Source organism: Pelodiscus sinensis, chromosome 27, assembly GCF_052426305.1.
Source record: "Pelodiscus sinensis isolate ZL-2025 chromosome 27, ASM5242630v1, whole genome shotgun sequence".
Classification (NCBI taxonomy): Eukaryota; Metazoa; Chordata; order Testudines; family Trionychidae; genus Pelodiscus; species Pelodiscus sinensis.
Window position 1 is genome coordinate 7,138,316 of NC_143078.1, and position 24,918 is coordinate 7,163,233.

General features: G+C 48.8%; 1 protein-coding gene across 2 annotated transcripts; it reads left to right on the top strand.

Moving 5' to 3' along the window:
* The first annotated feature begins 616 nt into the window (after window positions 1-616).
* Window positions 617-23,844, top strand: RAB7B (RAB7B, member RAS oncogene family). Of its 2 annotated transcripts, XM_006137218.5 has the most exons (7): window positions 617-851; window positions 5,355-5,472; window positions 8,590-8,651; window positions 9,203-9,329; window positions 10,567-10,782; window positions 13,148-13,273; window positions 15,742-23,844. In XM_006137218.5, exons 2-7 carry the CDS (start codon window positions 5,395-5,397, stop codon window positions 15,820-15,822), a joined length of 690 nt encoding a protein of 229 aa, XP_006137280.1. In that variant the 5' UTR covers window positions 617-851; window positions 5,355-5,394; the 3' UTR covers window positions 15,823-23,844. The 2 variants fall into 2 exon arrangements, with proteins under 2 accessions (XP_006137280.1, XP_075766703.1); XM_075910588.2 differs by lacking the exons at window positions 617-851; window positions 5,355-5,472 and adding an exon at window positions 5,519-5,717.
* Window positions 23,845-24,918: the final 1,074 nt, after the last annotated feature.

The window sequence follows — 24,918 nt, forward strand, 5'->3', positions numbered from 1 at the left end:
ACATGTTGACTCATTCACAACTTGGCCTTATCATACAGGCTAAGTCCCGGGAGATCACTTTGTAGGGTTCCGGTGACAATAGCAGAATAATCTGATGTTTTGTTTTGAACCCCAAATAATCATACAACCCACCTGGCCAGGCAAGGGCAATAGAACAGATGCACTGGGTAACCTTTGAGAACAGGATGAGTTAGAAAAACAAACAATTAGGAAAAATCCAACCTTATTTCCTCCATCAAACTCCCAGAACTCAGAGTACCATGCGCTGTTGAGTACAGAATCCTGGGGGGGGGGGGGGGGGGAGGATGTTTTCATCCAAAAAGACAGTGAGGATTTTAAGCTGAAGCACCCAGAAATGTTTGTGGGGCTAAAATACGAGGTTTGTCTGCAGATGTGGTAGCAGGCATTCATCTTAGCCTGGAAAGTGCCGAGTAGCTAATTGCTTTCTAACTTGTCTAGTGCCTGGGCAATTTCCTTGAAACTTTTGTTCCTCCTTCATGTAGATGTACGCTGTTCAATCTCTGTGTGAAGGAAATTCCTTCAGAGGCACAAAATCTGATTATCTCAACCCCTTTTCGCTGATGTCATTTCTGGACTGCCTCTTGAGCAACCTTCCCCCCTGCTTCTGTCTGCTGGCAAAAAGCAGCGGGGAAGAGGAGGGGAAACATAAATATACGCTCAGAGAATCTGTGAGTTCAGAACCTCCTCTCACTTGACTCTTTCCTCGTCAGGAAGCTAAGTAAAGGGAAGAAAGGAAGAGCTGTAGCTAGCACTGAGGGATAGCTGATGGCCTGTAGGTGCCACTAGAATCCCTTCCACTGGAGGATATCACAGGGTGAACACCACAATCGGTAAGTGTCTTTTGTTTGCCCCCCTTTGTTTGCTGTTGTGAAATTACTACAGGTGGTGGCTTGAAATGATCCCCTCCAGCTTACAGCAAAGCCTGTGGGATCTGAAGAGTAAATCTGGTTTTGCTAACCACATTCAGAATGAGTAGACAACAAACAAAGTTTTCCAGAAATGGCAAAACACTTGGTGGCTTTTGGATTTCTAGGCATCAGCCAGCACGAGAGACTACAGCGGTGGGCGGGTGCTCCCGGCATGGTTAGACAGACCGACAGATAATGGCTCTCTTGACAGAAAGCTCAGCAGTGTGTAGATCTCTGCACAGAGGTCAGGCTGCATGCCTAGAGGCACTTGGGCAGAGTCAAACCTATGCCCTTTTCAGATGTCGGTAAAGTAGGGCAGCTTTAGACAACGCATCAGGGAAAAATGCAGGGATTGGACACTGTCCCTAACTATTACCATCTGCTTCTCAGTGCAGTGCTTAGTGCTTAGAAACGGGCCTGGCTCACTTAGGGGGGAGTCTCAGCATCAGCAGTGGCTCCCTACTTTAATTAGGCACTAATTCAGGGTAGCGCCCAGACAGTAAGAAAAGTGCAGCTGCAAAAAGAGGCCGGCGGGTCAGTCAGAAGGAAGCCAATAGTCCAGAGAGTGGACTGCCGGCCTGCTCATGGGCAAGAAGCTCTCTTGAGCAAGGACTAAGGGGAAAAGAAGGGAATCCAAGGCAGAGTAGAGAGATGGGAGGTGACCTGGGGAAAGGAGGAATGGGCACCAGTATGATTCTGGACATAGGATGACCCAGTTACAGACCGAAGTCCCATGCTTTAGAATCAGCCAGGCCTTCTACATTGCTCCAGCCCGCCTCTGAACTTCTCAGCGCAGGGCAATGAGGGGGCTGAAATAATTCTTGATTGGAAGGACAAGCAGGGAACTTCAAGGGATCTGCACACACACCAGAACCAGGTTTCTTCTCCACATCAGTGGAGGATTAAAAAGGGGATAGAGAATAAGAGAGAAAATATCTTATTGCCTCTATATAAAACCATGGTATGCCCACATCTTGGATACTGTGTACAGATGTGGTCGCCTCATTTAAAAAAAAAGATATTGGCATTGGAAAAGGTTCAGAAAAGGGCAACAAAAATGATTGGGGGTTTGGAATGGGTCCCATATGAAGAGAGATTAAAAAGACTTGGACTTTTCAGCTTAGAAAAGAGGAGACTAAAGGGGGATAGGGGGGGTCTATAAAATCATGACTGGTGTGGAAAAAGTGATTAAGGAAAAGTTATTTACTTATTCCCACAATACAAGAACTAAGGGTCACCAAATGAAATCAATAGGTAGCCAGTTTAAAACAATCAAAAGGAAGTATTTCTTCACACAGCGTACAGTCAGCCTGTGGAACTCCTTGCCAGAGGATGTGGTGAAGGCTAGGACTTTAACAGGGTTCAAAAAAGAACTAGATAGATTCATGGAGGTTAGGTCCATCAATGGCTATTAGCCGGGATGGGTAGGAATGGTGTCCCTAGCATCTGTTTGTCTGGAAATGGGTGACAGGAGAGGGATCGCATGAGGATACCGATTGTATTCTCTCCCTCTGGGGTACCTGGCATTGGCCACTGTCGGCAGACAGGACACTGGGCTAGATGGACCTTTGGCCATTCTTATGTTCTTTTTATTTGCTTTTCTTTTTCTGCTTATTTTAATACAATAAACATTTAGATCTTGTGTTATCAGGCTTTCCTGGGAGACTGTAGACAACCAGAGAACTGGTTGGTTGTAGCATCACAGGCACTGAGTCTAACAAGTAAAATTATGTTGACTGTGATGGGGAATGATTTTTCACCAGAGGGTTTAAAGCTCTGCTTCCTTTTTGTTAGCAACCATTTGACTCCAACATCTAGCAAACCGTTAGGAGAAAACCATTCTTATGGAAGATTCTCCTTCTGTTGGAGGCTGAGAGTGTCCCTGTCCACATGCAAGACCAAAAGCCAAACAAGACTAAAACTTCCTGATATTTCTAAGTTAAAATACAGGGTTTAAAAAAAAAACAGGACATCTATAAAATGAAGCCAAAATCAATCCAATTTTTCCTCTCTGCTTTTTGTATAAACACCCCCCTCTCAGTTGCCTCTCCTAGTTATCTAACTGTATCAAATACTAGTCCTAAGGGAATTCTGCAATTTATTTAGAGCCATAGTAAAATTGCAGAACTCCCTAGGACTAAAATATAGTGTTCCGGGGGGGGGGGGGGGTGAAAGGAGCCCGCTGTAGTCCGTGTTTGTGGCCATCTGAAGGGTTAATGGAGACCTTGGTTTCTGAAAGACTCTCAGTTAAGATTGCAGCTGTGCAGCAGGGAGCCGGATGCTCCCTTGTGTAAATGCAGCTGCCATGGACGGAACATTACTTAGCTCGGACTTATCTGTGGGACTGCCCACCGTACCCACGCCTGTGCAGCTCTGTGACACTTCGCGAGCCCAGCCATCCCCCCACCCAGCCTGAGCCTCCTTTCATACACAGCCTCCACATGTGCCCAGGCAGTTCTGCACACTCCTGATGCAGGCTGGCAGTACTATTTACATGCACGGACACCCTACCCTGTCACTTGCAGCTGGAAGTGACAAAACTGGCTGAAGAGCATGTGTGGACTCAAAGCAATTTACCAGAAAACACTTCAAGTTAACCCAAAATAACTTTTAAGTGTAAAAAAACCCCCTAAATCTTCAGTGGTGCCATTATGTCAGGCAGACAGATGCCAGCTAGCCACCAGAAGATGCCCAATGTGATCTGTCTGTTCATTTTACACACCCCTCCGTCCCATACACAACAGGGTCAGGGTGGGATTAGTTTAGTGGATGTATTTAGAGTTAAGGATGTTTAAATGGTTAACCATTTAACTTAGGGCCTGCCACAGGGCCTGCCAGTAAGGGATGGTTAACCAGTAAGCCTCATGTTTATTGGTTAACCAGTTAACATCCCTATTTAGAGTCAACAAAGACAAATAATGCCATGCTAGTGAAAGTTATTTCGCAAGTTATTTGCAGATGGCAGCACCATGTTGTCAAAGCTGTCCCTTACTCCTGGGACTCTGTGATGAATGGCCATCGCTTGATAGGGATGCAGCAAGGCTTGGAGTGATTTCCTTGTCTCACACTGGGAGGGCTGAGTATTCAACTGGCACTGGGTTTGCACTGGTGCTGGCAGACTCGTTCAGGGCAGTGAGACCTGGGGTGTGTCTAGACTACATGCCTCCTTCGACGGAGGCATGTAGATTAGCCAGATCGGAAGAGGGAAATGAAGCCGCGATTAAAATAATCGCGGCTTCATTTAAATTTAAATGGCTGCCCCGATCTGCCGATCAGCTGTTTGTCGGCAGATCGGGAGAGTCTGGACGCGATGCCCCGACAAAGAAGCCTTTCTTCATCGACACAGGTAAGCCTCGTGAAACCAGGTTTACCTGTGTCGATGAAGAAAGGCTTCTTTGTCGGGGCATCGCGTCCAGACTCTCCCGATCTGCCGACAAACAGCTGATCGGCAGATCGGGGCAGCCATTTAAATTTAAATGAAGCCGCGATTATTTTAATCGCGGCTTCATTTCCCTCTTCCGATCTGGCTAATCTACATGCCTCCGTCGAAGGAGGCATGTAGTCTAGACACACCCCTGAAGTTCAACATTTTCAGACCCACCTACCACACTTCCTAGTAAGGGTCAGTCTAGGCTGTTGGCCAGTGATTTCCATCAGGTCTTACTTTTATCCAGGCCAGCTCAACTGTTTCTCTCCATGATCTGTGCTGATCCTCTCTCAGATGCCTGTTATCCAGGTATTGATCCAGGTGTGGATCTTTGCCCGATTCTCACACTTCGTGGCCAGACGCCAATAACCAAATGTTGAGGAAAAGAAATCTTCCTGCCCCGCATTTTCTGGTATTGCACAGTTGACCATAAGAGGAGAGGGGTCACCTTCATCTGGAAGGCAAAACCACTCGTGCCATATGTACCAAAGGACGCTAGAGCACTGGTGTGTCCCAGTGTGATATGCCTTTCTTAGACTAGGCTCTTATCTATGTAGCTTCTCTCCCAAGCCTGTCTTCTCCTCTCCACACTTCCTGGCTGGTTGATTGCTCCAAGTTACTGCAGAACAAGCCAAATTTGCTTCTAGGGGACTGGGACTTTACTAGTGAGTTCTGCAGTTTTGCAGCAGCAGCTATAGAGTTAAGAATTCACAGTGCATCAGTCCAACCTCTTAGAACAGGAGATGGGCCTGAACCAAGAACCTATCAGAACACCCTTGAACTTTGCAATCTGAAACCAAATCCAAAATGTGCAGACAGCCCCTGTCCCTGCTAACAGGCTGAGGCTGGTATCTGAGCATTCTTGTGCTCTGGAGAAAGCACGGGTGAAAGCTGAACCGGAGCCCCAGTCTGCATGGCAGCTGGCAGTACTATTTTAGTATGTAGCTCTGTGAAACAGAAGTGGGAACGGAGGTGTTTTTCAAACCATGTTTTTTCAGGTTCAGTACTGCTCCGTGATGTCCTGCCCTGCACCATGGAATGGTGAACCCTTCTACTGGCCAAAAAAAGAATGAGTCACCCCTGGAATGGAAGCATGATGAATCATCACCTCTTCAGGTTTGTAGGCTGGGTTCACTCCATCTGACTTGCTCTTTGGAACACCAGGAGCCGCCGTTGCTCTCCCAAATCAGTGGTTCATGCAGTTCTCAGTTGAAAGCTAGCCAGGAAAGATTAGCTAGCAGGGATACGCGCCCTTTTACCAAATACTTTGTGGCCCAGCCTCCTCTGACATTCAGCTCGGCTGCGTGGGAGGGACCTAGGTTTCAGGGCTGTAATGAAACCCAAAGCCAGGGAAGTTTCACGTAAGTTTCTCACAGCTGTTTTATTATGATGATTTTTAAACTATTATTGAATAGTAACTAGAGACCATAGGGGTGGGAAGTAGGAGTGCAGGGGGTGCTGCAGAACCCCCTGTTGTTGGGCATCCCAGCTCCACACCTCTGGTGCCCAGGGTCCTGGCCACTGGACCTGTACCCCTGCAGCCTGGGGGGCTCTGCTACTGGGCCCCCATTCCCCACTCAGCCCTACCACTAGCCCCGCCATATCCCACTCAGCATGGCTGCCAGCTGCCGCCCCCTCGTTCAGCCCTGCCGCCGACCCCTTGCTCAGTCCCACCACCGACCCCGACCCCTCACTCAGTCCAACTGCCAATCCCCACAGCTCCTTGCTCAGCCCTGCCACTGCCCCTCCCTGTGCCTCACTAGGCTGCCAGCCCCCCACATCCCGCTGAGCTCTGGAGTCCCAACAAGCTATTGGTCCCATGCCCAGGGCTCCATCTCCAGGCCCTGCATGTGGGGTCCTAGCTTCTGGCCCCAACTGTATCGGGTGGTGAAGGGCACAGATGGAGTAAAGGGGGTGCAGCTCAGCACTCCCACTCCAAAAGCTGTCCCTGTACCACTGCTAGAGGTCTCAGACAGGGAGCAAGGCCTCCCTGCAGTGGGAGCTGTACAAACAAGTAAGCCCTAGACAGCTCAGTATCCAGCCAGGGATTGAGCAGACACATAGGAAAGGGTAGGGAAGAGGATGAGGGGACAAAGTAGTGGTGAAGACGGGGTGTAGTTGTGGGGTCTCTACACTGTAGTCTCCTGGCTGTGACATCAAGTGAAAAACAGTCTCGCAGCCTTGGTCTCAGAGGCCTCGAAATGGCACCTGACATCCCCAGCGCCATGCAGACAAAATAGCGCCCGGGGCGCCAGGCGACACCCCTCTGGGGTGTGGAGACAGAAGCATGGTCTGAACAGCAGCAGCAGCGATAAAGGCCAGTGGGGGGAGCAGCAGCTGCGTCACACACACAGCACAAACACTGCCAGGTCTGTTGGTCCCACTCACAATAGGCTCCTTGTGGCAGGCGCTGTGGGCCTGTGTGCGGCCTGCCTCCAGCCCCCTCTGCCTTTGTGGCCGTGGCAGGCTCAGCACAACGGGTGGGGGTTGGCTCGTGAAAGGGGTGCGAGACAAAGGCTGGCGCACAGCGGGCCAGGGGCTGGGATCGCCTCAGGAGCGTGGCCCATTGACCCAAGCTGCGGAGCGCCATGGTGAAGGCTCTCCCACCGCACCAAGCAGCCTCTGAGGAGACAGGTAGGGATGGCAGAGGGGAGATTCCCCATGGGGTGAAATTCAGCTCTGTGCCGAGGGCCAGAACAAGGCCTAGCGGCCGAGGTGAAAGGAAGCAGGTGCACCCTGAGGCACAGCTCCGACAAGAGCCGGCGGCAAAAACCAGCAGGAAGCTATCGAAAGAGCTGGCAGGGACCCAGGTGGCAAAAGGGCAGCGCCTGTAAGAAAGGTTAAGTTACTGTCACTGCTGCCTAGCATCCTTTTCTGCAAGGCAGCTCTTGCAATCTGGGGAAGATGCAGTTCCTACAAGCGTGGGAGTTGGTTGCACATGGCAGACCAAGGGTAACACACATGACACAGCACCGTGGCTGCAGTCGGGGGGGGGAGGGGAGGAAGAGAGAGACATTGCCCTCCCCAAGCCTCAGGCAGGCACGGAATTTGCCGTCTTCCCTCCTCCCCCAAACACACACACAGCTCTTTTGGCTTGACAGGCACTGCTCCCCCTTAAAAACCTTATGCCTATGCACAATGTAAAGCTGGCAGAAGAGGAGTCAGCTAGTGGAGGGCACTGTCATTCCTGTCTCCGTATCCAGCCAGAGTGCCCAGCGTGCAGAAAATGACGTGATGTCCAGAGGGTAGAGAGGGTCTGGCTTAGCCGGGAGCCTGCGTGCTGGCTGCAGGCAGCTTAAGAGCTAGGGCTGGTAAGCTAAGAGGGCAGGTGGGGGAGCAGCCTGTTTGCCAGATGCTGGCCAGGGACTGTGGTGGCCGGAGACAGCACAGCAAGGGACGTGCAACGGCAGGAGGGCAGTGCCAATATATTCCAGTCTGCAGGTTAAGTCTTCCTGGCCAAGTGGGAGAGGGGCAGATTGGGAGGTGTACCCCTGGCATGAGGAGCCCCATGGGGTGCAACGCCTCTGCCCTCAACTGTCGCCTAGGGGCTAAATTAGAAATTGCAGAGTTGCTCTTTTATTGCAACTGTGCCAAAAAGGTATCCACCTTTAAGCAAATCTAGAAAAGCCATCCGCTGTTATTCAAAATGTACGACTGAGTGCTACAGCGACCCCACCAACGCTGGAGCTGGAAGAACCCAGCACTCCAAGCACCTGCTTTGCCCATCTTCTAGCACACGCTATGCACAACTGGCGACTGGATGTAATTTCCGAAAAGATGTCACTTCCCATTTTAGGCATCTAAATAAAGGCCAGGTTTTCACAAGTGCTGGGACTCTGACCCTAACGTGGGTTTGAAAATTTCCATCCGAAAGGCGGCTCTTCAACCACAGCGCTCAGCAACAGTAGTGTTGGTTACCACATGGCCTTTGGATGAAACAGTGTATTGGCCTGGTGGTGGATTTCCCCTTCTCTACCAGTGTTCCCTGTGCACTTGTGTGGCCGCTCAGGAGAAATTCCAGTGCTGCCCAGCTGATTAGCAGAGTGCTCAAAGCTAAGTTTGTGTTTCTCAAGGTGGTGCACATTTTCACATGCCTTAGTGCACATACAATTTATTCCACACACTGAAAAAAAACACCCATGGATGGAAAGGTTAGAGGGAACATTGCTCTCTCTGTGTCTCATAGCGGCTGAGATGGGAAGTCTAGTCATTGTCTCCTGTTCCATCCTCCAGGTTCCCTTCATGGATTCCAGCAGGAAAGTGGATTTGAAGATAATTATCATAGGATCACTGGGGTAAGCAGAATCCTCCTGCCTGGTGTCCAAACAGCTTTGTTCTCATTGAGGCTAAATGAGTCCCCCCATCCAAGCCCCTTTATCCTGCTAGAATGGTGAAAGGAGGCCTCAGTGTAAATGAGAAAGTGGGGTTTGGTCTTTAGCATCTAGGAGTCTCTGATCTATTTTTTAACTATTTATACAGTCATCTCTAAGGCCTCTGTGGAACACGGGCAATTTACAGCATTAAAAGTGTCAAGCCCTTAAATAGGGAGGTTCACATTCTAATCTTCCTGTACGTCCAGTATGGTACCCGTCCCCCCAAACCAAACTAGTCCACAGATCAGTCTGCAGGCTGGCTACATACATCCAAGACCCAAGCTAACTTCAGCGCAGACTAGATGAGGTGACAATGGCAAGACAGAGTGGTTGGCGTTCCGGCCCCATCATTCTCTCTCACAACAGCAATCAGTGAGGCTCCAGGCTAATTCCCTGCACTTGATTCTGTAGCGCGACTCAGAAGCCCTGAGGCTAATGCCTGTCTGTGTGTGTGGTCTTTTCCCTTGTTCCAGCGTGGGGAAAACCTCCCTCCTGCACCAGTTTGTGCACAAGACATTCTATGAAGATTATCGGACTACCCTGGGAGCCAGCATCCTCTCCAAGCACATCACGGTGGACAACAACCCTCTCAAGCTGCAGGTGAGGCACTGCTGTGTGTGGTCTCTGACCTCTGTCCACGCCGAAGGAGCCTGTCTTTGACCGGGGGGTATGTGCGCAGCTCCAGGTGGCATCCACCTAACAGGTTGGTGCACAAACTGGCATCATTCAGGGCCTCCTCCTTCAAAATCAGTGGGAACATTTCAGCCGTGGCAGGTGTGGGCTGGATGGGTCTGTGGTCCTGAGCACCAATGGATTCTGCTGACGTCAAGAGGCGCTGCAGGTGCTCAGCATCTCTGGAAACCAGGCCCTTGATAGCTTAGTGGAGCGTGGGCTACAGATAGTCTACACTCACTGTCAGCAGGCAGGCCCACTCTTGGGGGGGGAAGGGGGTGGTTTATCCCAGGGCCCACCAATTCAAAGGTGTCCAGGGCTTCCCAGCTGCTGCAGCAGCAGCAACTGAAGCCTTGGGCTTTTTAAATCACTGCCAGAGGGCAGCGTACTCCAGGCAGCACTGAGGGCTGGTGAGGCGGGGTGCTGTGCTCTGGAGGGCCCTGAGGCCCCTTCCTTTCCGGGAACATGGAGCAGGCTCCCCTACCTCACCCAGGGGCCCCTGGAGTTTGTTGGCTCCCCTGTCAGCAGGTCACTGCCTCCAGAGCACCTCTTCCTTGCACGGAGGGTCTCTGCACAGCTCTGCCTGAGTTTTCCCTTCTCAGGGCTCCGCAGTAAACTCCACAGCCTAGTTGGGCTGCGGCAGGGCCTTGGCCCTTCCACTAAGACCTTCATGAAAAGCCCAACTTCCGGGGCAACAGACGTTCAAAACCAACAACACACAAAGTCTTTTCCCCAGTCTCAAATTGGGCCCAGCCCTTCTTCCCCAAGGGACTCATCTTCTGCCCTCATTCATCTGCCCAGCCCTTTGCAGGTCCCTTTGCCTCTCTCTCCCAACCCCTCCTGGATTTCTTTCAGTTATGCACTGCTCCTTCCCAGACACACCCCCTCACTCCTTCCTGTTGGGAGTCTCCTAAGGCCTCTGCCTTCCTTGTGCTCCCTTCTAGCTCCATGCAGCCTTTCCACACCATCTGCCAACAGCATTTCCCCTTTCTCCTTCAACCTCTGAGGTAAATAAGGTAGAACTCTGACTGGGTTACACCACCTGCTTTGTTTTCCCCACCTGGGACAGAGAGTTGGCCGGGTCACAGGTGGGATTGAAACCTGTCCACCAGTCACCCCATAGCAGTCATTAACATTGTGCGTCTCTGCCCTTCTCTCCCTTGAGATCTGGGACACGGGGGGGCAGGAACGGTTCCGGTCCATGGTGTCAACGTTCTACAAGGGCTCGGACGGCTGCATGCTGGCCTTCGACGTCACAGACCGGGACTCCTTTGAGTCCTTGGATGACTGGAGAGAGGACTTCCTGGAGAAGATTATCCCCACAGAGCAGGACTTCCCCATGGTGGTGCTGGGAAATAAAATCGACTTAAAGGAACGGCAGGTAAGGAAGGAGCTTGGTCCCAGACAAGGGCTCAGAAGAATTGACCATGGAAGGTGGGAAGGGTAGGGCTAGATTTCTTTCACTAAATTTCATAGCACTCTGGAGGTGTCTGCAGGTCAGGGCTGGAGCACACTGGGGAAAATCACTTTCCTTCTGCCTGTAGAGCTACCGTGAATGTCACAGGACTCCACTCTCCATAGCTGTCAATCACACAGCTTTCAGCAGCATCTAACTCTCTTCAAAAGGAATGACCCAGTACAAGCTCCATGTCAAGCCTTGATTTTTAGATGTGGCTATTGCTCTTGGGTGCCTTCAAGGGCTCTGATTTCCAAAAAGAGCTGAGCCTCCCACCCTCTGAAAATCAGGCCCCTCCTGTGTGTCTCAAATTGAGTTCCCCAAAATTTAGGCACCAGGAAGGGGTACCTCCTTTAGAAGCCATAGGGCTTAGTTATGGGAGTATTTAGTCTGGAGCAGGCCAGGCTTTTAATTCACCAATAAGCCAATCTCGGAGGAGTAGCTGTGTTAGTCTGTAACTTTGAAAACAATGAGTAGTCCTGTGGCATCTTAGAGACTATCAAAAATAGATTTAGTACTAGGGAGCTGCAGCTCCTGCTTGCTACACTCGCCAGCCCCCTTCCACCTCCCCAGAGCACTGGAGAGGCTGTGTGGCTCCCGCCTCCTGAAACACCGGGGAGGAGAGGGAGGAAGGAAGGACACCCAGCGGCTGAGGGGGAAGGGGCAGCGGAACGCTGAGTGACTTGCTAACGTCACTCTGTCATCCCACAGGAAATGTTTTCTTATATTGAGAGAGATCATGAGCTTTTGTAGGAAAAACCCACTTCTTCAGATGAGCTTGAGTGGAGAAAAAAGGGGGACTATCAGAATTATAACAGAAAAAAAGAAGGGCAAGGAAAGAAAAAGAAAGTTCCTGACAATAGTAGTGCAGGTGCTAATGAGACTAATTGAGTAGGCTAGACGTGTTCCATCCTTAGCTTTTGATTTCAATGAGGTATTAAATGTAAGGAAGGCTGGTTTTAGAATAGGCTATCCAGTTAATGTCTTTGTTCAAGCTCAGAGACGCACAGTGTCAAATTTGCATATGATGGTCAATTCTGCACTCTCTCTATCTCTGTAGTAGGCTTGTGGAATTCCTCTATAGAAGAATGGCTATCTTTAAATCCATCAGTGAGTGCCCAGGCAGGTTAAAATATTCCCCATAGGTTTATGTGTGTTACCAACCCTGATATCTGACTTACATCCAATAAACCAGAAATTCCTGTCTGGGAGCTGGGCAAGGAAAATCATTACTAATAATTAAGACAAATCCCACAGGAGTAGCTCAGCTGTGAGATTCCAGAAGCCCCCCCCCTGCCCAGGATGCTGAAGGAATCTCCTCTTCCTACCTTGTGCTCCCTTCTAGTTCCTCACAGCCGCAGCATGTCCCCTTTTGCCTTAGGCCTGGGAGGTGAATAAGGTAGAACTCTGACTGGGTCACATGACTTGCTTCGTTTTCCCCACCTGAGGAGGAGAGCTGACTGGGTCCCAGGTGGGGTTGAAATTCATCCCCCTTTAAAGGGCCAGTCACCCCATAATGGACACCCACTTATTTCCCCGCCACGGCCTCCCATGACCTGGCTGAAGGTCACCACGGCACTGAGCTGGCCTGGTGCTGCTGCTTTTGTTAGGTGGGCATCCTGTCAGCGGCAAAGCAAGGCATGCAGCTGCACTGAGCCCCTCAATGCGTCCTCCCAGAAGATCAGGGTCCTCAAAGAGCGACAAGGTACCGAACACTGTGTGCCTGACACGAGTATGCTCCGCACCGGCCGGCACTTGGCCCTGTGTCAGGAGACGCAGCTGAGCTGCCAGCCTGCACTGAGAGCCTCATCCTGAAACCATGCACGAGGCTCTCATTGGTTTCAATGGGTATGCAGGGTGCTCAGCACCATCCCAGTGCTGCCCCCCATGACTAGGGTTGCCAGATACTTTCACAAAAAGTACCAAACATGAAGGGGAAAAAATTGGTCGAGCAAAACAAAACAAAACAAAACAAATAAAAAACAAGACCAAAATTGTTGAGAAAAAACCCCCCGCAGTCACTGTGCCTTAAAATCCCCACACTGCCCCCGCTAGATGCGGCAGGGGAAAAGTGTCACAAGCGGCCTTCTGTCCAAGAAAAACAGAAAATGCAGGACATTTTACACGTCCAGTATTTCCTGTGGGATTTTTTTTTACTGGACAGAGGCCGCAAACACCGGACTGTCCGGGACAATATCGGATACCTGGCAAACCTACAATGCACTGGGCCTGGTGACTTTTTTAGGGGCTGCTTATGAATAAGGTGACTCCCTCCCCTTTCCTGTCCCAGGTGCCCAAGGAGACAGCCTCGTCCTGGTGCAAAGAAAAGGACATCCCGTATTTCGAAGTCAGTGCCAAGAACGATATCAACGTAGTACAGGCCTTTGAGACGCTCGCAAGGCAGGCCCTGTCGAGGGTGAGTAGCGGTGCAGGGCCTAGAGTCCGTGTGCAACCTGGGTTCTGTTGCTAACCTCATCCCAGTGCTGTGCCTCAGTTTACCCATCTATAAAATGAGGATTGTGATACTGGTTTCTTTCGTAAAGTACTTTGAGAGCCACTGATAAAAAGTATTAACTGGGAGTTATGGATTGTTTTTCATCATTTGGGCCAGAGTTTTATGGGAACAGCTAGTGATAACGTGGTGCCATTTAAACTAAAACCCTCCTGAATTTGCCTTTGGCTTTAAATATGTACCTAAGGGAGCGTTCAGATTGGATGGTGACTCATCACCAATTCTCGTGGTTTTTATATTCTCCAGTTGTTTTAGTCAAAAATGCAAATGTATCATTCATCATTTTTAAAAAAATATTTTCAGTGCTTAATTGGATTTATTTTCAGTCCTTGATTTTAGTTTCAAATATTTTTTTAAAAATCCATCTTGTGACCACCCTGATGGAAAAAATTCAGTGTTGAATATTTCCTGTTTGCAAAACATGGAGCAATAAACAATGAAAGAAATGTTTGCATAAATACTGTTGATCAAACAATTCTACAAGTGAAGGAAATAAGAAATATTTTGCTATTTAATTTTTTTTTAAATTCTTTATCGACATTTTAATTTTTTGATCCCTCATGAGGGATTCCAGGAGTGGCTAGGATAGCTTTGTAAACTAACAGCGCCCTCTGCAGGTCATCTCGATGAAATCGATAGAGGAAGGAAAGCACTGGGCCTAAAGGCCTGTCACTTAGACACTCTCCTCCATTTTAAGACAGCAATTTAGCATGTGCAAGTATTTGCTGGTACGTACAACTGAGGTTAATTACATGCTTAACTAGAGCACCCAGACTGTGCCCAGAAATCAAACCAGTGCACATGAAAAGGGCACACACTGTGACTGTATTTGTTTAAATCTACAAATTTCCGGCAAAAAATATGACGGGCCTATTCAAAGTTTGGCCCTTTCCCAAGGTCAGAATTAGCATTTAAATTACTTTAAATTTAAAGTAAAGGGTCTGCCCAGAAGAGAAGGCTGGTATTAAACTAAACTCTACAGGCTTTAAATGGAACTAACTTAAGCCTACAACCTTTGCCCTGAAATATTGCTAAGTTATCTCTGTTGGAAAATCATGATGTCTGTGGTCTGTGGATGCCTGTACAACACCATGATGGGTAGAGAATATTACTCTCTCTAATTGCAAGGGCCACTGTCCCATTTGTACAGAAGGTTCTGCAGGGTAATGTAAGTGAGAGCATTTTCATTCCACGTGGGGTCATGCAAACTTTTTTGTGATTTCAGTCCCATGTTCTTCGTGAAGAAGTATTGAAACTCAGAAGGAATCTCAGATGAAGCTACCAGGTTTTCTGCAGTTCTGTTCTGTTCAGAGTCAGATACCTTGCCCATCACTCTGGTGTCTGAAAGCATTCATAGACTCATAGACTCATAGGGCTCGTCTACTTTGGCCCCTTTTCCGGAAGGGGCATGTTAATTTCAGAGATTGTAATAGGGAAATCCGCGGGGGATTTAAATATCCCCCGCGGCATTTAAATAAAAATGTCCGCCGCTTTTTTCCGGCTTTTAATGAGCCGGAAAAAAGCGGCGGACATTTTTATTTAAATGCCGCGGGGGATATTTAAATCCCCCGCGGATTTCCCTATTACGATCTCTGAAATTAACATGCCCCTTCTGGAAAAGGGGCCAGTGTAGACCTAGCCATAGACTCCAGGGTCAGAAGGGACCATTATGATCATCTAGTCTGACCCCCTGCACAGTGCAGGCCACAAAATCTCACCCACCCCTCCTAGAATAATCCTCTCACCTATATCTCAGATATTGAAGCCTTCAAATACTTTGAAGACCCCAAGATGCAGAGATCCTCTAGCTGTGATCTGTACCCCATGCTACAGAGGAAGGCGAAAAACCTCCAGGGCCTTTGCCAATCTACCCTGGAGGAAAATTCCTTCCCGACCCCAAATATGGCGATCAGCTAAACCCTGAGCATGTGGGCAAGACTCATCAGCCAGACACCCAGAAAGTTCTCTATAGTAACTCCTATCATCCCTCCATTGACCTATTTCCCACTGATAATGAATGGTCAATTAGATACCAAGATCCTGTTATCTCATCAAACCATCCCCTTCATTCAGATGCTTGACTAGCACATCTCTTGTGTGTGCTTCCTTCTTTTCATCCCAAATCATAAATCAGTCTGAGATCACTCATATTTCAGCTCAATACTCAGCCCCAGGTTCTGGAGGTTTATCCCGAGGCAGATTTATCCTCCTCAAAGGGTTTGTGAACCTCAGAGAAACTTGGGTGAGGAAGCAACCTGAAATCAGATGATTTCTCCTGGGGAAGCTTAGGATTCAGAGGGACTGTAGTAAAGCAAGTACATTTTTCAAAGCAAAACCCAGAACAGTTTTATTTCCTCTTGTCTTTTTTCCAGTACCAAGGGATTCTCGAAAACTACCTAACAGACTCCATCAAGCTCACTCCTGATGACCAGCCCAAGAAGAAATGCTGCTGAATGGGACATTTGGGGACTGCTGACATGCCTCTGAGTCCTCACTCAGCACTGAAATCGCTGACCCGAGCCCATTCACTTCTGTTTTTGTGTTCAGCCATGGGGGATGACCACAGCAATCCGGTTTCACATTTCACAGCCAACCTAGCAACTCATGACATGTAGAGAGCATCCATGTTCCCTGTGAGCAGGGCACTTGTGCGGCCGCTCAGGAGAGATTCAGATGCTGCCCAGCTGATTAGTAGAGCACCCACAACTGGGTTTTGTGTTTCAACGGATGGTGCACATTTTCACAGGTGCACATACAAAATTATTCCGCACATGGATGAAAGAGATAAGAGGGAACATTGCTGAGCACACTGAGAAGACGAGCCTTTTCTCTACGTGCTTAGATTGGACCAATCCAGCCAGATCACATCGGGCTGCTCCTGTGTATTGGGGCCCCTACTGCTTCATTAACCTGCTAAACCCCCCTCTAAATCTGGCTCTGCTCAAAGCCTAGTCGAGGTAACCCAGCTGCCTCCTCAGGGTGCTGGCTGGCTCAGTGACCTCCCTCACCTGCTATCTCTCTGCTCCAGTTACACCTGTTGACACTCAAGCAGGTCACCGTGGCTCACCCTCTGGCACCTGCACATGCCTGAACTGACAGTGCTGAGCTAGGCAGGGCTGTGTGGTCAGTGCCCTACAGGCTGGGCCTCCCTAGAGAATGTAATCTGCCTCCCTGCTATGTGAAGGCAAACCAGAGCCATTTGTTCACCAGATACCCAATCTTTAAGGTCACACCTCCACAGTCTGCACTTGATATAAAACAGGCGTAAGCTATTTAGCCCCAAGGGAGGGAAGAGTAGATGGATTATTGGTCAAAGCACAGGCCTGGCATGGGGGAGGGCAATAAAATGACCGCTGTTTGCCAGGGTTAGCCCCTGGAGGGCTGCTATTGTTATATTTACCTGCGCTTCTGTTCCCAGCCCATGGGAGCTGTGGGAAGTGGTGTGGACTGTGACATCACTTCTCGCAGTTCCCATTGGCCGGGAACGATGATCCGCAGCCAACAGGAGCAGCAATCCCCTGTACCTGCGGAGGCGCAGGTAAATATAGCAGTGGCAGCCCACCAAGGGCTGATCCTGGTGATCCGGATCCGGTCCACAGGCTGGTATTTGCCCACCACTGCCCTAGGCGTAACCTCTCTGTGCCTCCGTTTCTCCCCATCTGTGACAGGGGAGGGGGGGTGATACCACTTTCCCACCCAGAGATGAAGTTGTTTCTGTAACACGTTTTGGCAGTGAGCCGTGCTGTGTAGTGTTATCAACAGGGTTCTTTTTTAAAAGGAATCCTTTTCAAGGGAGGCTGTGGGGGCTAGTGGTTAGTGTACTAGGTCAGGTCTCAGGGGACTTGGTTCTATTCTGAGCTCATCCACTGGCCTGCTGGGGAAGCCAGCCACTTCACCTCCTTGTGCCTCGATCTCCCCGTATACCCTCCTTTGTAAAGCACTTTGAGACCGATTGATGAAAGGTGCTAGGCAAAAGCTAGACATGATTTCTATTTTATTATTATTAATCCTAGCTAAAGGATCAGATTTTGGCCCAACAAGCAAGGTGCTCAAGCATCATGTGAAAAGGGAAAATGCAGGGAAGAGCACATATGGCATCTGTGCAGATCTGTGACTCACCAGGTCTCCCTGCCCAAGTGCCTGGATTTTGGTCTCCATTCAGGCATGATGTCCTGTTTTCTGTTTTTCTTGGCCTATGAGATACAGCTGCATCTTTAGGTACTAAAGGCCGAAGGGCTGGACTAAGCTGCGCCCGTAATGTGGAATTGACCCCTGAATGTAGGATTTTCAGTGATCCCAGGAGCAGCCGGAGGGAAAGCTGCACATTCCTACCTCTCGGGGGTGCTCCTTGGCACTTTTAGTTGATGGGTGTGAGCAGCAGAAGCATTTGCCACATGAAACATGGGCAACGCTTGTGGCATTGGTGAAACCCTGGTTACCCCGGCAGTGACACTCACAAGAGGACAAGCAGCTGGCTGGGGCCAGAAGGGGACTGACGCCCCAAGGAGAAGTGGACCTCTCGCATATACCCCGACACGGATCAAGATCCCTTCACGTACACCCAGACATAGGTCATGCTGCTGAAGGTTTATGGCCCTGTGTGCCCAAAACTACCTTAGAGAAATGTTCGGAGAGGACCACAAAAACCCTGTTAATTTAAAACATTCCCCAAGTAAAAAGTTTGCTGTGACATGCTGGGCGTGTGCCTCTTTTTGTGTGGCTCCAAATGAGAGGACGTCCTGAGTCCATGATTCCCTGGAAGAAACAAATTCCACATTGTGCAGGGGAATAAGGTAAGCTGGGCTGGCACTTCCTTGGAGCTTTTAATCCAGCTCTGAAGTGCCAGGGTCGGTGGAAAAGTAGATCCAGCGGGAAGGGTGCGGAATCCCCTTCTTCCACCCCTCCCGTGTGTGCACAGGACTTCTTTTGATTTTACATTGCCGGAATGTCTAGCTCCTGCCTCTCTCCGTGTGAGTTGGGAGTCACATAAGCCATAGGATTTGAAGGACTTCCTGGGTCACGGAGTACAGTTTCCATCATTCTCCGGCAACCTCTGACACACAATCCGATTATTATTTGTATTCTGACAGCCCCTAGAAACCAGGGCTCAGAAGGCGCAGCGCCAGGTACTGAGCAGCTTCTGACAGAGTCCCTGCACCAGAGTCCTGTTTCCCTGGTGGAAATTTCTTTGACTAAGCAACACTTTGGCAAAGCATAAATAACAACGACGAATGGGAGCGGAATGGATGTAAGGGTCTAACTGATCACCATATTTGGGGTTGGGAAGGAATTTTCTCTCAGGTCAGATTGGCAGCCTGAGATTCAGGGTTGTTGGGTTGGTTTTTTCACCCCTGCCTCTGCAGTGTGGGGCAGAGATCGCTTGCTGCTTTGAGCTAGGTAAATGATGGAATTGCAGCCGTCACTTGAAATCTTTAAATGTGTGAAAGATCCCTACATTGGCCTGCCATTCTGCCTTTGGGCACAAGAGGTCATCGGTACAGTGTGAAGAAAACTTCGATTGCATAGCCTCCATACCAGCATCATAGAATCACAGAAATGTAAGGCTGGAAGGAACCTCCAGAGGTCATCTAGTCCAGTCCCCTGACTGAGGCACAACTAAGTATTATCTAGACCATCACTGACAGGTGCTGGTCTAACCAGTTCTTAAAAATTTCCTGACAGCAATTCCACAGCTTCCCAGGATCTTCACACATCACACTTTTCCATAGACGTCCATAATTGCCTATTCATTCATATTTAGTATTTAGCTCTCTGGCTCACCATAAGCAACCTACAATTCCCAGATAGACAAATGAACTTTGTGTATAGTCTCATTTCTAAAAGCTGCCAGAATAACTCCTCTTTCTCCCTGAAATCTAATGCCATTCAGTATATACAAACTGTCACTTTTCTGAAAGAATGGTGCAAGTAATTGCACCACTAGGTAATTGGTAATTTAGGTAATTGGTCTTTTGTAGCTGGCCATCATTGTAAGACTAGGAGTTTCCATGTCTACAGCATTCTGTCTTGCTCTGTATTTCCCAGTGTCTCTCCCCACCTTTCTTCTGAGATAGATACGTCCTTTACCATATTTATTATCTCCATCTCTGGCAGGTACACATGGCTAAAGGTCTCTGTCAACCCCAAATCTTTGCCTAGGCCACATCATCATCTGCTGTAAGAACTTTGTTGCACTGACCTTTTGAGAGGCTGATGGTCAGATTTTATGTCCCCTGTATGACCATGGCTGTGTTGGTGAAATTTTTCCATTCCAAAGAATATTGCTAACAACTTTTTTCAATGTGAGCATGGCCCTTCTCTGTCATGGACAATGCTTTGCTTGCACATGAAACATGTGCAACATGCAATGTACACGTGCAATGTGCAACATGGTAGCCCTTAGACCCAACTCGGATACATAATACTTCAGCATAAGTACTACCTCTGCATTGCAATATTTAAAAAAGGGAGTATTTCCAGTCATCTCTTTTCCTTTCCAGAATGCTTGCTCAGTTAGTCTTTCTGCTCCCATAAGATGTCTCAATGTATCAGTTGTCTCGGGATCTCTCGGTTCTCAGACAAATCGTTGCAAAAGACTGCTAAATAATTGACCATTCCCAGGAATATCTGGACTCCTTAAAGGGTTTTGGCATTTCTTTGACCTCATTTTTTCTAGATCTACTTTGGAGGTCAACAGATATCCAATGCATGACACCTTGGTTACTCTTTTACCACCACAAGACGGCTCATCTAGTCTGTTTTCTACAGGCTGTATAATTCCATGATTCTGTAGGTTCTGCAGTTCATTTTTCAGTGGCTGTAGTAACACAACAGGTACTTTTCTTTTTTGGTAGTTTAATTGGCTTCACGTTGGTCTCTTCCAATCATATGTCAGGGTTCACAGGCTGCCTGGGATAATGTTACACCTTGTGCCACAATCTAATTGAAAGCATATCACTTTCTTACCAAGTAATATAGCTGCGTATGTAACCCACACACCTACTAGGTATGGTTCACTGTCCCATGTAGTGGCACTTAGACCACTTAGAGAAAGAATAAGTTGGCCCTACAGCCTTATCTGAGCGGCAGCTGGCTTTTAGCTCAAATGGTAGAGATTCATGCATTAAGCTCCAGAGGGTCCCAGTTCAGTTCTGCCTGTTGGAATTACACATACACCTGTTTCTAGTGCTTACTAGGGTCCCCTTGCATTGTTCAGTCACTCATGTAAAGTCCTTCTACCCACTGTTGCTCTCCTCACTTACTGGGCGTCAGCACTTCACTTCCTATCTTACATGTTTTCCACCACAATACTTACCTGTGTCTGTACCATTGTCATCGACTGACATTGTAGCTGATTGTGATTTCTTTTTCTTGCATGTGACTTGAACAGTTTCTGCTGATTACCCTACCAGGGTTCTAATCCTCTCTTTGGATAGCCCCGAAACCCTGGCTACCACCAACCTTTTCCCCAAAGTTAAGTGAGCTTCCCTCAGGGTATGTCTACACTGCCTCCTTGCAGGAGGAATAATGGTAGTTTGAATTAGGAGCTTTAATTCGAACTACCTAGTCTATGCCGTCTATGCGGTGCCCAGGAACATGCAAATGAAGCCCAGGATATTTAAATCCCAGGCTTCAGTTGCAAGTTCGAATGCCTACATGAGCCAACCTAGTTCGAACTAGGGTGGCAGTGTAGACATACCCTTGGTAACTGCTCTGGTACTTTCAAGTCTTGTATCCACACGCCATCTAGTCTCTTATCAATGAATCGTTAATATTTCCCAGACTGCAATTGGCTGCTAGCATGTTTAAATCAGAGCCCTACTCATCTATTTCCTTCTTGGCTGCTGGATCCCAAATAAAGAAATTATTTTGTTCCACCTTTTCATTCTTCCTGGGATTAGAGTGAGTGTCAAAACAGCCTATTATTGCTTCTAAAGCACATTGAATGTGGGGAATTTTGGTTCACAGAATTTCACTTATCTCTCTCCTCCTTCCTCCAATCAAGTAACAAAACAGCTTTTTTTCTTTCACCTCTTCCTCTTTCTCTGCCACAGCAGTATCTACACAGGGGTTAAATTCCTCTTTCCAGCTCTTCCAGGCCTGAGCCAAATTCTTAGCTTGCAGGTTTAATATCCCTGGAGGCTTCAGCCCCTCCGTTTTTCTGTTATCAGCCTGGTCTTGCCAAACAAACTGTGCACTCACAGATGCATTCGGCTGGCTGCCACGCAGCTCTGAATGGTCTCTCCCGCTCTCTCGGACTTGGGTATTTCATTGTGTCTGAATCTTCTGACATGTAACATCTCACTCTGACAGGAGGTTAATTAACAAATTCCAGCTCTTTGGTGCGGCTGCCTGTAATATGGCTTCTTCAGCCTCCTCACCTCTCAGACAGTTCCCCCGGCATCGCTTCCAGGCAGTTCCCCCCTCCCCCCAAAAAATGGTCTGCTGCCTGAACGTGTCCAGGAGCACCTTCCCATGGGTCCCCTGGCTGTGAAATGCTCACACAGCCCAGGTCTCCTGGGCCAGTGTGTGGCCAAAGCTCTGGCTTATGGGGTCGCTACATTCACAACCCTGTAAAAATTCCCCAGTGGGATGTGTGGTCGGCCTGTCTCTGTGACAACTGCAGCTCTTATGTGCTCAGCATACAAGCACGAAGAAGGGAGGCGGAAATTCTTTCCTACTATGGAAAAATGCGCAGGGGATCATGGAGATTCCCCCAGAATAGAGGGAGGCAGGTGCAGGGACTTGCTTCCTGCAGCAGAGCTGTCCTTCGGATTTATGGGGCCCTACGCAGTACTATTAAACTGGTGACCAATGGCAGCCCCAGGAGAGTGCCGGGGGAGGAGCATGATTTTTTTAGAGCTGTGATTTTATAACCTTTATCAGTACATTAATGAGATCGTTTTAAAGCAAATGTTAAACTCAGGTCCTGTTGACTCACACCGTACATTCAGAAACTGACAGTATGTACCTGGAATTGGCAAATGCCTGTTGAATGGCTTCATTGCCACTCGATTGGCTCTTTCATGGGTTCAGTGTGCTGCTAATCGCTCCTGCAGGCTGTGTCACTTTTAAGTCAACTCGATGTTCTCCGGAGGAAGCAGAGCCACAGAACGGGGATAGGAAGCAGTGGATGGATGGGCATTAAGAACCAGGGGTGCCCCAAACTTTCAGGTGCCCTACGCAGCTGCATATTCTGCGTATGGATAAAGATGGCGCTCTCCTGCAGATAGTCCTGGGGAGTCTGCTCCCAGGATGGATACCCTGAGAGCAGGCAGGATTCACTGGATGCACAGTGTAAAAGCCCTGTTCCTCTGCACTGGCCCCAGCTTCTCTCCCTTTCCCTCGCTCCTCCAGCTTCAATTCTCTTGACCCACGAGCTAAAATAGACTCGGATGTGCTCTCCCCTTGCAGGGTGGGTGCCTCCGGGCTGGTGGAAGGAAAAGCTTGGGTGGGTATCGTCAGAGGGGACCAGGGGCAATGCAGGCGATGGGCAGAGCGCATACTGTCTCCTAGGCAACAGAAGGAGATGGGCAGATGGACAGTATGACTGATTCTGGAGAAGGGCATAGCAGCTGCCACACCTTGGCCTGTGGTGGGAGTTGGGGGGATTCCCAGCCCTGACAATTTTGCTTGCACTCAGCTCTTCTGAGCTCTGACTTTACCTTCTCCCTCCATCCTAAAGCCACAAGGGCCGTGGCACCCGTCCAGCTATGTCTGAGCAGCATTGGTGTCACCTCAGCCCTGCATGTGTAACGGGAGACTGGGCTTCATGTAATGGGGCCAGAGGCTACGCTCTCGCCCTTAGTTCATTGCAGCTTGCACCTGGGCCCAGTTATCTCCTCCTTATGCTGGCCCTGTGATAGGCTGTGTGGCATGATACGCACAAGCCACGGTGTTTCTAAATATATCACCCCAGTGTGTTAGGGATAGCGAGTTTATAGTATGGAGGCCAGGTGCTGGGAGTGTCAATAGTGTTTCTAACTGGACCTCTGCTCCTGCTGCAGACCCCAGAAGCCATACCCAATCAAACAACCCAAACCAGGGACATGAACACTCTCTGCACCTTCTCTCTGTGCTTCAGGGAAAACAGCTGGCCTGCACCCAGATCTCACAAGGTAACCAAACCTGATTAGATGCCGCAACCAGAGACTAGCCCGAGCTGTAAACTTGGCTCTTGCTCAGAATCTGGATCAACCCTTCCCTGATGGACATTTCTGAGGAATGTGTCAGGCAAGATTGTCTGAAGCTGCAGGATCACAACTGAGCAGAGCTGTATATAGAAGATCTTTATAGAATCTAGAGCTCTTGTGAGCTTATGTGGATTAATTTGTGTGTGCAGAATGTGTTGTTTGCCAATTAGTAATTGAGAAAGAAAGAAAGAAAGAAAGAAAGAAAGAAAGAAAGAAAGAAAGAAAGAAAGAAAGAAAGAAAGAAAGAAAGAAAGAAAGAAAGAAAGAAAGAAAGAAAGAAAGGAGACATATAATGTGGGATTTCTTGCTCCTTTCTCTGAAGCAGTTATTGCTGGCCACTGGCATAGAGGACGCTGGACAAGACTGGTCTGTGGTTTCCAGTTCCAGTGAGAAGTAAAGGCTAGAGTACACATAATGGTCCACTTTCATCCATGAGGTAGGATCCATTAAAATCAATGGGCTTATGCCAGGGATGAACCTGACCCTCTTTGCCTTGTGTAGTAAGCTGGAGAAACACAAGTAGCATCTTATTGTGTTTACCCGGGCTGGGCAGGTCACACCGGCTTTTCCATGGCAAATCTCCCAGTGCGGGGTTGGAGCTGAGCCCACCCAGGTTTGTGGGAGGACGTTCGGAATGACCGTTTTCTCGTTTAATTCCACAGAGGCTTTCCAGCTGTCTGCCTGCTGTGCTTTGTTTGGGATTCATTTTTTCCCCCCTCACAGTCTCCCCAGTGCCCACCAGGTGCATGAGCCACTGAGGCGCTGGTGATGGGAATGAGGAAAAACACTCTAAATTTCCTGAGAAGGGAGGCCTGGGTGTTAGATGTTTGGTTGGTTCTGCTCATTTGCTGTATTCTGCATGAATTTTGTGTTGGAGAAAGGCACCAGCCTGACAATCCTGGAGACAGGAATCCCCTGTTTCTGTGCAGGATAGGTATGTGATGGCCAAGATATCACACACACACACACACATACACACACACACATTGCCCCACCCTGCCACAGTGCCTCTCCCTTGCCCTTGAGGGATCACCTCCAATGTTCCCTCTAATCTTTTCCATGCATGTGCGGATTTTTCCTGTCCATGTGTGGAATCAATTTTTTACGTGCACTGAGGCATGTGCAAATGTGCACCACCTGAAGAAACAAAAAAACTAGCTGTGGGCACTCTGCTAATTAGCTGGGCAGTATCTGAATCTCTCCTGAGTGGCCACATAAGTGCTCAGCTTACAGGAAACACTGATCACCTCTAGGGCCTGGGGAAACAGGAAAAATCAGCTGCACGCTGACCCAGGGTGACAAGCTTGCTGCTGCAGCTGTTAAATGGAAGAAACGCAGGGCAGATCCTCAGCTGAT